We start from the raw sequence: 14,224 nt of genomic DNA on the forward strand, positions 1-14,224 counted from the left end.
TTTTAAGGAAACCATTTTAATAAGAAAACCAGGCAGGGGTCTTAAAGTAGATTTTTCAGTGCCTGAGGGACAGCTAGTAATAAAAATGTAGGGTTTTCACTCAAGGTGATCTCCCACAGAAAGCCTGACCCGAAGCCCACCAAAGGTAATGGGAGTCTCTCAACTGACTTCAATGAACTTTGGAAATATGCTCAGAGACCCTAAACTCTATAGGCTCCTGACACTGTCCTTAGAGACTAAGGTATGCTTTAATATGCTGTGTAATAGGGCCAGGCATTGTCAAAGAACAATCATGGTATACACCAGAGGTGGCTGCATTTAAACCATCAAGTGATGCATATAAGCATTCATATATTATGTATACAGTAACTTCCTCTTAACATCCTCTTGCTTAATGTTGTTTCAATCTTACGTTCCTGCTCAATTACAAAACATGCTCCATTTAAAGTTGTGCAATGCTTTGCTATAACATCATTTGGCTGCCTGCTTTGTCCACAGCTGGCAGCCCCCCATCAGCTCCCCTATACCCCCGCCCCCCTGCACAGCACCTCCCATCTGCCGGCAGACCCTGCGGATCAGCGCCTTCCCCCATGTCCCACCACCTCCTGCCCGCGGCAATCAGCTGGCTTGCGGCGTTCTGGAGGGAGGGGGAAGGAGCGAGGACACAGCATGCAGGCTCCCCCTCCCTCCCCTGCCTCCTGCCCACGGCAATCAGCTGGTTTGCGGTGTTCGGGAGGCAGGGGGAGCCTACGCGCCAAGTCCTCGCTCCTCCCCCCACCTTCCTGCCCCCTGAACGTTGCAAGCCAGCTGATTGCCGTGGGCAGGAGGGAGGAGTGAGGACACGGCGTGCAGAGTAAAGGGGGAGAAGGGGGGGGGGAGAAGAGATGGGTTAAGGGTGGGGGCTTGGGGGAAGGGGTGGAGTGAGCGGGCCGAGGGTTGAGCCCCCCACCCCTGGTGCTTGCAGAGGAGGGGAAGCTGCCGCTGCGCAACGTGCTTCTCCTAGCCTACAGCACCTTCAGCCTCCTTGCCTGCCTCATTGTCTCCAGTGCCAGTGGGCTGTGCCTGTGTGGGGTAAGGCGGGGGACCCTCCCGACTACAGTACTGTACTGTACAGCAAAAAAACAATTTCCCTGGAACTAACTCCCCCCCCACACATATTTACAGAAAGAATTTTAAGTTCAGGACGCATTATTTAAACGTAAACTGCATCTCTCCATAGTTTACCCATGATGTTGCTCTTGGATGCTGATGCTACTTCTTCCAACTGCAAAGCCTGCTGTGATTGTTAGTGGATCCCCCTGTACACATGCATCCGTGCACATATACATGCTCACATGCACTCCAAATCACTTGAAGGGCCCTGAGCCAAGAGAACAAGTGTGGTTCTGCTGCAGAAGGGCAGAGAATGCTATTTGCTGAGACTGACCAAGGGGTACACAAAGCAGGCAGGCAGGAGCCTCAGAGGCTACTACAGCCTTAGCGGAAGCAACTACTGGAGAAAGAGACAAACACTATTAGTTGTTCCCAAGCACTATAACCTTAAGAGAGTCCACATGCGAGAGACAAATTATAATCATCCTATATTTATCAATATCCTTAGATGCTGGGAAAAGCCAAAGGGAAGTAAAATCATTTTCCACATAGTGGCTATGGCAGTGGTAAATATTTGTTGAAGATAAGAAAGGAGAAGAGAAAAAGTAACAGTGTGTGATTTGAAACTCTCCTGTTTGTACCTAATACACTGGATTTATTGCTCAAAAACAATTTGTCGCACTAAATGCTTTACTCCTGTAACATTGCCACGGTCAGCAAGAGCTATGGCGATCTGCTGAGCAAGTGCTGGTCTCACAAGTTTAAGTCATATGGGGGAAGATTTAAATTTTGTAGGTGGCATGTTTCCCAGGATGCCCACCAAATTCTAGGACATTAACTGTATTAAACGCATTCATATACTAAGTCTCATTCCACCTTCTCCCTGAAGTAGGTTAGAATATAATCTAATGTTTAGTAGGAAACCAACATTGCCTTCCAGAGTCACACACAATACAGCATGCAAACCAAAGAACACTACAGATGTTGAGCTTTAATTTTCAAATGCCTCCCTTTTGTGAGCCTGTTAAATTTTCACATGCATCTGTTTGTGCATGCAGAAAGCTACTAACAGAAGCTAACACACATTTACACACCTAAATCAGGTTTGCACATGAATATTTTGAATACTGTACAAAAGACAGACCCTCTGAAATTTTGGGTGGAAGGATCAAGGTTTCAACTGGCATCCACAAACGTATGCAAATATGGGTGTTTGCATGTACAAATTGGGAAGTTAGGTTCTAATATGGGCTACATGTATTTGCGTACATAACACCCACAAATTCTGCAGGTGAATTTGTAGAGGCTGGTTGACATTTTTGACCTACTGAAACTGCCATGTCCTTGTAGGTGTTTGTACAGTGCCTGGCATAAAAGGGCCTATAATTATTGGGTGGGGCTTTGGGCACAGCTGTAATACAAAAATTAAACATTTTATTAAAGCTTATGTTAAAGTTATCTACAGCACAGATTAATAAAAAAGTTTCTATTCACCTAGGTAGAATGCTTAAATTATCCAAAGATAGCAAGTTTGGTATAAAAAGTCATAAAATGCACATAATCCATAATCTACAATATCCCAAATTAGGGTAATAAATTTAACAGTACCGTTTAAATATCAGTATCCATGGAAAGTCATACTAGAAATAACTTGTGAAAATTAAATAATGTAACAATAAATATAAATTGCCCCTCAGTAATTGAGAATTTAGGGTAAGTTATCCCTAAATAAATACGATCTATTAAAAAATATTTCAGCTACTTTCCTGTTTTCTCTTCTCATTGGCACTCTGTCTCATTTCTCCTGGTATTGCCGCTGTCTGGTGACATATTCTAAATAAATGTCCCTTGACCACCTGATGGTCCGACACCATGAGTCGCCGCATCAGCCGGGCATAGCGCTGACCGATTCCGCATTATCACACTCTTTACTGGGATCCCTTGTGCCCACAGCTCCAACGATCAGTGCATATATTTGAACCTCATAACCCCCAGCATTCAGGGCATCATCCGGTGGCGTATTTCTCCTTTTTTGAGCTTGGGGATCAAAGAAGGCCACAGTCCTGTTCTCAAAAGGAACTGTGACATTCACCATGAGGATCCTCTTCTGTACCTTGTTAGTAATGACGATGTCTGGTCACAGGTGACTGTCCATTCCAGGGATAGTGGAGTTCACGCCAACCTTCCCCACAGGTAGAGGGACAGCCTTGATTAAGCGATCTTGGATGGTGCTGTGGCACAGCTGCCAGACGCAGACTACTATTAATAAAAGGTCAAACCATCCCACTTTTGCAAAGCAATTATAACAAAGTAAAAGCATTATTACTGAAAGCTCTCTGCCATAGAATAGTTTTGCTATTTTTCATTTTCTGCAACTCCATTTTCCAGCATGGTAAACAGCAACATTCTTCTCACTCCCAAGATTAATAAAGTGTTTCTGCAATTCTCCTTCTTTTTTATGATAACAGCCATAAACATACTTTATACCTCATGCGCCTGGATAGAGCTACTGAAAATTGCTAATTAATTATCATTCAGACTCCTCTCTATATCTGCCAAGTCACTACCCGGTCCTCATTTAAGTCGCTCCAACAAATGCAGTTTTTCTGCAACACCTACAAGGGAGTCAATAATATGAATTATTTAATAACCTTATCTTCCTTTTTAATTTTTGTTTAAAAATCAAATCTTGCAGAACCACCAAGATAGGCATATGCATACTTCAAATGCAATCATATTGCAGTAACCAGCATCCTCCTCTACTGTTTGTCTCTCCCCGACTCATTGTCTCATGCCTAAAATTTAGGTCTGTTTGTGGCAGGGACAGTGTCTGCTATATTTTCTTTGAAGTGATTAGCATGCTTTTGGAGCTATAAAATGATATATAATAAGGAAATATTTCCTCAGTCTTCATCTAAGCTAACGTTAAAAGGTAAACACCATCTTCATTTGAATTTTCTCCCCACCAGTTTTGTTCTTCTCCTGAAAAGGGCTTTGTAGATGCACAATTGATTGCCTTGTTCTTAGTGAAGTCTAGAAAATTACTTGATAAGTTGTTACATCTTTCAATGAGTTTTCCAGATGCTATTGCTCTTCTGACTCATCTCCCTTAATGACATCTCACTGGCAGTGAGTACTCTGAAGAGACCAAGTTTCTTCAAAGTACTGAAAAATCACTTGACTCGGCCCCTTTAATTCCTCTGGCACTTCTGTCAGTCACGGTTCAATGCAGTATCAGTGTGTGTGTTCATTTTTCTATTCAAAGCCACAAAGGGGAACTGGACACCTGATTCCTACTCATTCTAATGGAAAATGAGTGTCCAAATGTCGGACATATCCTCAGAAAAGAAAACAAAGCTGTGCACAGGCTAGCCTACCCACGCTAGCTTGAACCCAACAAGCGCAAACAATAGCAGCGAAGACACCACAGTGCGGGCTTCAGTGTGGGTAGTACAAGGCTGGCATGGACCCTGGGTACATTCTTTTCTCGCTAGCCTGCTCTGAAGGTTGTGCAGCACTGTCTTCACTGCTATCATTACCTGCACTAGCTGGATTCAAGCTAGCTTATGCTGGCTAGCCCACGTACAGATTTTGCTGTAGACATACCCCAAATTTAGGTCACTTCTACTGATTCTTAAAAGTGTAGCATATTCTACTTTTGTTAACTGTATTTTCATCATGTATCTATTTAGTAAGGGAATCTTTTTCTCCACTGCACCAGGTGACAAGCATCTCTCTTCCTGTCACTGAGCCTGCCCAAGTTCACTCTAATGTGATTAAATTCATTTTAGCCAGGTGGGAGGAGGACGGAGACAGAGAGAGAGAAGTACAAGCCAGTCACCAAAAGTTAACCACATCCCTAAGTAAAGCGTTGGAGTAATATCTAGCTGGTTACAATGGCACTCACTTGGACAGATGCTAGACTAACTATGCTAGACCATGTTCTTGCCTCTGTTCAGCGTCCTGGTGTGTCACAAGTTGGCTTTTCATTGATGCAATCCCCATACACTGTAAGTACCTTGACTTTTATAAAATTTTAACTGCAAAGCATATCTCATTGCTGTATTTAGCGACCAGCTGGTATGTCTGTGCTACTATTGCACATGCCTTGTACCTTGAAATCATCAGTCCCTCACAGTACACTTACGCACCAAGTGCCTCGGGTAGAAATGTTCATTTGCAATGGTTTCTACAAATATAGTCTTTATTAAAGGTGGCTGATTGATAGCACTGAAACCAGAAGTCTATGCCTCTCAGGAGATCAGACACAGCATGCACACACATAGCAAACGGGCAAGCTCACCCAGGCCATATCACCAATGTGACTTGGTATTGCCAGGCTGTGAGAGTATTACTGCCTTCACGCCATTTCTATGGAGACTTATCTAGGATGCCAATTGGTGCCAACAGTGGTGAAGATTTCTGTGGTGTGGGCTCCTAGCCATTCAGAGAACTGGACTGAGGTCATCCACTCATTTCATGTAAGCTACCAGAGAGACACAGGACACCACAGAGCCAACTAATGACTTTTGCTTACTACCAATCTAGGCTTTTATCTGAAGTGGTTGCCTAGAGGTGAAAGTCTCTGTCCTGTTACTATTCTTGCACTATCCAAGTCCGGGTAGCAGTGTCCTGCATTTCTCAAAGTGAGAGGTGTGAATGATTAGCCAAACTGGATGCCCAATTTTTCTCCAGAGTCTCAGCTTTCATTTTAATTAAAAATTAGTCTTTACCTGTTATGGTTTCAAAGAAAAGCTTCAAACTGTGAAACAAGTGTAACCAACGCAGAGACATGTACATGAATTTGTAGAGCACCTGAAACAGCAGTTCTGAGGTTTAAACTGTGCCATTTATTTGAATGGATAGTAACTCATATCCCAGTGATGATCATTTACATGGCAACATTGTTAGTTATTCCACTGCTCACCAAAGCATAAGAAAGGAGAGAAAGAATAATTTCATGAAGAATTATGGCAGAGTCCCCTGGGAGAGGGGGGCGTAAAAGACGAGCCTAGGAGATGTATAAATTAAGATGAGATGACCTTTAACACCACATGGCAGTGTTTCAGGCACATGATTGGTTTCATTTTTTTTTTTAAAAAGGGGGTCTCAGCTGTCAAAAGTTTGGAAATAGATGTTTAAACTATTTATCAGCAGCTTTCAAACCAGCGTCAGGGGAAAATGTGGTCCAATGAATACTCATCAACTGCCAGCTACGACACATTCAATGCAACAAAATGAAGGATTTGCGAACAGCTGAAGAAAGATTTTATCACTCATATACACATGATGACCCTATAATTTCTGTTTCCACTGCACCTGTGTGGGATGGTGGGAAGGGTTTACCTTTTCTTATCATTTTTCATATGCTACATATGGTATAGTGCCCAGAAAACACACTAAATTAAGAATGTTCTCTATCTTAAGACCCCCAAATCTGGCACCTCCAAGACTTTCCTGTAATTTTGGCTTTACAAAACTTAAACACCTGGTTCAGGATAAGGATAAGAATCACAAATTTTCTGGGGACTAATACTGAAAATTCTTTCATTCTTATTTACGTGTAATTTTCTAGCTGACTTTCAACTTGGCTTTGTTTAGTGCATAAGCTTGAACTGAGCCCAAGCATCAAAATATCTCTTACATTGGTATCTGCTGTTCAGGAAAACAACAATATTGGAATGTTGGAATTCCCATCTTTGTATGGAAGACAGTAGGGCTGTATTTTTGTTCAGCACTTAGATATATGATGATGGGCATGTTAGAAACACAACAGGCATAGATGGACCTGTTGTCATGCAAGAAAAACTGAAAAATGACAAAGAGCAATTTATTCATTTTCTGGTAATTTTTTATTTGAATAAGGTGTATTGCCTGTGATACCCACAACAGAAAGATATCTAGTAACAGCGTCAAAAGTTCCCTCACTGACTTGCTCAAAACTGACCTGTCTCTATGTCATTGATGTTGTCAAATTCAGTGATAGATGTATTGTTTAAAGCAACTAAATTACTTTGTTTTTCTAAAGCCCACATGGAAATAGAAGTCCCTTACAACATCCAGGAAGGAGAAAACCATATATTAGACTCAGTTACGGACACTGGGCACTGAAATCACCAAATGCACGAATGAAAACTACTACATTCCCACTGTGGGTTTTCTAAGGTATCTAGTTGATTGAAAAAAAAATATATCTATTTCAAAAAGGAATTAAGATATTCGTATCTCCAAGCCTTCACAGTCTCATGCAGAAGATAAATAAAAAATATATGTGGAAAACTAAGGCTGAGTTTAAATCAGCCCCATCTTTACCCAGATCCCTAGATTTTTAGACCTATTTGGACATTTTCCTTCAATCTGTCACTCAATCAATGAAACAGATACTCAGTTTTTAACCACTAGTTTTTTGTGAATTCAGTATTATTCTATGGCTGATGTGTAACCAGGTAATACCTAAGCTTGTGTTCTCAGTGCTCTCCTCTTTCCCGCATGCAATGTACTTCAAGCCATACTAAAAAGGGGAAGATGAAGATAGAAAATATACTTAATGTTAGTGTGTTTGAAAATCTCATCAATGAGAATTTTTTCTCAAGTAGATAACTGTAAATGAAACTTTTAACTCAGACTCGTCTGCAAGGAGCATTTTAAAATATGCTATCAAAAGAACCATCTGAAGTAATGGATTAAAGGGAATTTTAGGCTCTGCCTATCCAAAATGTTCATCTAATTAACGACACCACCTCTCAAAAGATGAAAGAATCTGCTCTCCCACCCCCACCCCCCATCTCTTTCCCATTTTAATTTAATACAGCTTGCATACATACATCTGGCAGCTGGAAAGAGGTCACCAATTTGTTTAGCAGCTTTTCAGATGTTATTTTCAAGATATAGGCCTGAGCTTCAAAGTCTGGATCCAGAACCAAAATCTTCTGAAGTTTAGGGAATGTTTAATAATATGTAGTTTTAGCTCAAGACCTCCAACTAATTTTCACGCTTTTGTCTTCCTTCTTTCAGAGCCCATTCTGGCCAATTTATCAAAGTGCCCAGCGCTGTCAACCCCCACATTAAAGGTAATATGTTAGGGTGCTGGGAATCTTGCAGGAAGTGCACAGCACCTCAGAGGATTTAGCCCTCAGTCCACACCAGATGTATCAAAAACCAAGAGCTGTATCAGCTTGAAAGTGCTGTTACCTGCTTAGTAAATTCATTGAAGGTCATAATGGGTCCATTGTGGAACACAGGATAGTAGAACATGTAGGCCAGCATCCAAAAGAATGAGTAGTACCTCTTCTGGGTAGAGCCATGCCAGCAGTATTCAAGGCTGAAACTAGTGTAGTAGAGGCAGTGAACAGTCAGGGTGAAGAGCAGCAAGTAGTACTCATTTTCAGTGTCGTACCACCCTCTCTGCAAAACAAAACAAAGAACGGTGTGATATCAAAATCCTATCATGTTATAAACGTAGCTATCAAACAATCAACATTCTTACTGGCAGTCCACTAGTCCTTAGGCCATCATCGATAAAGGGCAGTTAATATAGACTCTCAAACTATGGCGTGCGCCTCCCTGGGGAGGCGCCAGTACATAGTGGGGCGGCACTATTTACACTTATTTCCTTGGCATATCAGGGTTTCAGGCTGAGCGAAAGCTGAGGCTGGAGCTGCTAAATGATACTGCTGGTAGCCTCAGTAGTTATGACAAGACTGCAGTTCCGGCCGCCCCAACAGAGGCCGCTGCAGGGCTTGCTGGCTCCTGCAGACAGAGGCTGCTCCCTGCCTGTCTAGAGCAAGAATTCTGCAGCCCACATGGGCCAGTGGAGTAGCGGGAAGGTGGCTCAGTGGCAGCAGCTGCCTGCTCCTTTCATTCTCGTGCACTGGGGAAGGGGAGACACAAAGGTGAGCTATGTATAGAGGCCAAGGGCAGGAAATTTTCAATGTAATTAACAGACTTGGTGAATGTCCACATGTCAGTGAACTGTGTTTGGATTGTAACATCTATATTATAGTGGATTTGATAGCCCTCCACCCCATCCCCCCATTTGATAAGATCCTGTCCTACTGCACCATGCATTGGAACCAAAGAGAAATGAGTTTGTCAGTCCTAATAAAAGTGTCTTTTGGAGAGAGGATAAATCTATTCACAAGCGAAGAACAGTTTCTTTCAAATCCATAAGCCCGTGAAAGGAAGCAGAGGATGAAGATAGCAAAACTGAGTCTACGCCAGTCAGTTAAAGGATGGTTAGCGACCATTGTTTTGGCACAAATCCAACTGTTAGAGCAATAGGCTTCATTTTCCAATTCAGAAACCCACAGTCATTAAAGAGAAACTGCCAAGCTTGACTAAGCAACTCTGGGATATGAAACAAAAATCTGCATTTTGAATTAGAGCGAATACATCTCTCTTGAAGTAGAGAGCATTAGTGAAGCACTTGTTTATCATATACTACGCTCCATCAAAATAACCTATATACATTAAGGCATATAATTTCATTTTGATGCACAGGGCTTTATGCACATAACACCAATCAGCATGACAAGGGATAACCCCCATTATTTCCCATGAATAATGCCATATTTCAAGAAGCAACAGACATGCTGAATCTAATTTTGAGCTAGACCTCAAATCCAAAAATTCCAACAACTGGAGGTGTGGAAGGCGGGGGTTCACCTTTAATTTTTTGGGGGGGTTTTTTGTTTGTTTGTTTTTTACACACCTTGCAAAAAAATTTGTAGGCTTCTTACACAAAGGGTTAGGTTGGTAATATACGTAATCCTCCTCCTGATGGATGTGATGCAAACATATTCGGATCTGGGTGCCTCAGTATCAGAAGTATGTTGACAAATTTGAGGGAATTCAAAAAAGAGCAACAGAAACGATGAAGAGTCTCGAGGAACTAGCTCATGAATAAAAACTGAATACTGGCAAAACCAATTAAAGTATTCAAAGGGTGTAAACACCAAAGAGAGCGGAATGTCTAGGGTTTGTGCAAGGGATCGAACTAGGAGCTACAGATTAAAAGGAAGTCTAAATATCTGGAAGAATTTCAGTTATAGCCGTTAGACTGTGGAAAAGGGAGTGGCAGAAAAATCCATATCATGAGGTATACTATAGGGTACCGCATTATCAGTGTGGGTACCTGCAAGGGACTATTTCTTCAACAATACCAAAAGGACGTGTACTAGTGTGCTTTAGGGTGTCAAAAAAGACCATGTTGATGCCTTGAACTACCATTAGCAGGGACCTGGTGAGAAGATTTCTGTCTCCTTTTCTTAGAGGGTGCCTGAGAAGGTGGCCACTTTTTATGTTCCCCAGAGGAATGATAGTGTGTGCTACCCTTGTCAGATAAGATTTCAGAGAAGGAGCCTCTGTGGAAGAAGTAGAAGAGGCACAAAACCAAGCAGTTGTAGGTGCCAGTGCATTTTTTGAAGACGACGGCTCCGAAGTCCAGAATGCCCAAATCTGAGGCCAGTCTCATAGATTTATTTAATGGGAACAGCTTCAAGCGAGCTTCTCTCGCTTATTTGAAAAACAAATAGAGCATTTGGACCCTCACCTAAACAAAACAAACTTTTAGAATGGCCATCATTAAGGAGAATGGCCATGTGGCATGAAGAGCAATATTTGAAACAAGGAGATTTCTGTTCAGCCACAGAGATAAAAAATTATTTTAAAAGTTACCCAGATGAAACCTCACTGTAAACAATACTTAAAACCTATGAAAAGCTAACCCTAGTACTACTGCTATCAACTAACCATATCCAGTAGTCACAAGAAAAACTGGGTAAACTAGGCTGCGTAATAAGGACACTGGCAATTCCTTCATCTCTCAGCCAAGGAACGAACAGAGGAAGTTGGCCCTACTCTGTCCTTTCATGCCCTCAGGAGAGGGGCACAGCCATTGGTCAACACTGTTGCCTAAAAGACTACGATCTCTGCTACATGGGGCAATGCACATCAAGAGTTGTGTACATATAAACAATCATTCTACTATAAATGTTAACTTTTTATGTCAACTACTGGTGCAATGTAGGCATAGAAGCAGGTCTTGGGCCCTTTTCAGGTGTGGGATGGCATCTGAAAGGGAAAGCATGATCAGAAAAAATTCCCTCTTGACTCCCTGAAAAGGCACCTGGCTCCTTCCAAAACACGAAAATGAATAATACCTCTTTAATTTATTAAATTCCATATAGTCATTCAACTTTTGCTCAAGTCTTACTATTTTGAGTCTACTATCTCAACTAGAATCCCATTCCACCTATTCACCACTCTCTCTGCAAAAGGTCCCCAATTCTTTTTTAATATGTTCCCTCCTGCACCTAATTGTAAGACCTTTAGTTCTGGCTTGTTCACCAACCTCAAAAAGGCTATTCAGTCTTGATTTTATAACAATCCTTGACTAATTTAAGTACATCACTTATGTTGCCTTTTAACGTTCTCTCAGGACTAAATAATCCAGATGCTCCTCATCTGTAAGAAAAACAGGAGTACTTGTGGCACCTTAGAGACTAACAAATGTATTAGCGCATAAGCTTTCGTGGGCTACAGCCCACTTCATCAGCTGCACTGAATGGAACATATAGTAAGAAGATATATATACACACACATATAGAGAAGGTGGAATCTGCCATACAAACTGTAAGAGGCTAATTAATTAAGATGAGCTATTATCAGCAGGAGGAAAAAAACTTTTGTAGTGATGATCAAGATGGCCCATTTAGACAGTTGACAAGAAGGTGTGAGGATACTTAACATGTGGAAATAGAACCTCATATGTAAGACCACTCATTTCATTCATCAATTCACCTGCTCTTTAGAATCCTTTGGGAGGAAAGGCATCATAAAAAGGTAATTTGAAGACAATGATGACAATAATAAAAGCAAGCAAAGCTGTAGATAAATGGTTTTGAAGTCCACAGACAGCAGTTTTAATTAAAACATAGCCAGGGCTTAAAGAAAGTGGGTAAATCAGATTAGTTTGAGCATACAGTACAGTTTATTGCATTCAGTGATTTCATCTATTGTTTAAAAGAGAACAAGGAAGCTGCAATGGAGAGCAAGGCTCTTCTATCTGCCTCATAGTTCTCCTCTCAGTTTACACCAACATGAAACTCTGTAGAACAACCTTGTTATGCATCTAGTTATCTTTTAGTACTCAGGGCCACAACACACCATGACAATACATATGAGAGAGAGCCCACTAGAGGGAGTTCTCAGCAAGGTTATTAACATTTCCAAATGAGATGCTACAGTCAAAGACTGTACCAACACCTACTGCACCTTAGCACCTAGAAAGTTCTTTTGAGCCCATCTCTGCCTAGGCAAAACTAAAAGTGATTTGGCTGATAAGGGTTTTGCAATAAAATGTTGTCCAAGATCATGATAAATAAATACCATACTTTGATCACGCTAAAAAATTACCTTTGCTTCTTCCACAGCTGGTACGCGCAAAGTTGATAACAAAAGTAGTGAGCACAGCCATGTCAGGACTGCTGTCTGAAACTGAGCCACGGAAAATGAAATGGCTATATGTAGCAAAATCACTGCCAAGCCATTGATTCCTAATAGAAACCAGCAGGCCACCATCCCGTATGTCATTAGACACCAGGGTTTGTACTGGAACAAAAGAAGAGATTTAAAATAATAGAATTAAAATATTTAAAATAGAATATTATTTTTAAATAATAGAAGTAAAAATTTTAATTTAAAATAATAGAAGTAAAAATTAAACAGCCCCCCTAAAACATGATATTTACCTAAACAAACCTGTATGTTTTTAATAAATGGCAAAAATAAATAGACACAAAATATCAACCTGAGAATAGTACTAATGCCTAATGATCTAAATATCAGGTGTGAAATACAAGGACTCCCTGGAACCAGAGGTTTAAATTCTGATAGGATCAATTAATCGCTTCTTTCTTCAAGTTAGAGAATCTGAGCTCCACACAGTTTTTTCTGTGAGGGCCCTTTAGATGAGACGTTAACACTGAAGCATTCTCTGCTCTGTATGGACATTAAAGATCATTTGATGCTATTTATATGCTTAGAGGAATTGCCCCAGTGTCCCTGCCCACATTTCTTTCCCCTCATTGTTTTATAGTTTGCTATGTGCGGGTGAGCTGTACTACTGCCACCTCCCACCTAACAGGAGGATTCTTGTATAAAACTCTTTGCCTCCACCATTTGCTACTATCAAAAATACTCAAAGAAGAGAGTTGGACACAGCTCCTTCAGGAGCCAATCAGTGTTGCTCTGTGCATCAGTCATGGGACAGCTAGAGAAAAGCAAGAGTTTCTTTCTCCTCCACCAAGGACTAAGGCAGGGGTGCTGGAACTAAGGGTGCAACAGCACCCCCTGACTTGAAGTAGTTTCCATAATATACAGAGTTTACAGTTTTGTTCAATGGCTTCCACCACCCCCACTATAAAAACTGTTCCAACACCATAATCAGGCCTGCAAGCCCAGGAAACTAGGGAACCAAACTTGGATCTGTCCAAACACAGACCACTAGGCCCAGTGTTTCCCTCCCAGAGAAAATCCAACAGAAGGAGCAGGCTTTTCTTGAAGCTCTGCATGTTCTCACAGATTTGCCCCTTATCCTCCCCTTTAACAGGAGGGATGTGTGTCCTTATGGAATGGGGAGGGCACATGACTAGCAAGCCTCACAGATCCCTGCTGAGCCTCACAGCTAAATGAAGAGCAATCAGCACCGGCACCTGACCATATTCAAGACCTTCTTCATAAGCCTCATCCTGGCAGGACCGGCACACTGACAACACCCACCTCGTAAGGTTCCCACACGGAACACAAGGTCGGCAAGTGATCAAACTTTTGAGATAGTGCGGCACCTAGATTGTGGAATTTGCTCCCCCTGGATTTCTACCTCAGCCCTGTCCTCACTGCTTTAAAACTGAAAATCTCTCTGAAAAGCAGCGTTAATTTTTAATTACATTCAGACCAGTCTCCCCTCCACACCTCCTTTTCATTGTTAATGACACCAAATATTGTTTGCTTAATTATTTCAATAGGATTGTATTTTAACTTATTTGTGAACCACCAGGAGCACTTCAGTGAGGGCACTTTCTAATTACAATTATTATATGCCATATTGTGCCCTATCTAGACTTTTCTGTAA

General features: G+C 41.5%; 1 protein-coding gene across 1 annotated transcript in view; it reads right to left on the minus strand.

Moving 5' to 3' along the window:
- Positions 1-14,224, minus strand: part of HHAT (hedgehog acyltransferase) — a 393,415-nt gene that overhangs the window by 279,341 nt on the left and 99,850 nt on the right. The window contains exons 6-7 of the mRNA XM_074949317.1: positions 12,508-12,702; positions 8,284-8,496 (exon numbers count right to left, since the gene is read on the minus strand). Of these exons, the coding sequence (XP_074805418.1) occupies positions 8,284-8,496; positions 12,508-12,702 (408 nt within the window). The remainder of the gene's footprint in view (positions 1-8,283; positions 8,497-12,507; positions 12,703-14,224) is intronic.

This window comes from Natator depressus, chromosome 3 (genome assembly GCF_965152275.1).
Source record: "Natator depressus isolate rNatDep1 chromosome 3, rNatDep2.hap1, whole genome shotgun sequence".
In the NCBI taxonomy this organism is placed as follows: Eukaryota; Metazoa; Chordata; order Testudines; family Cheloniidae; genus Natator; species Natator depressus.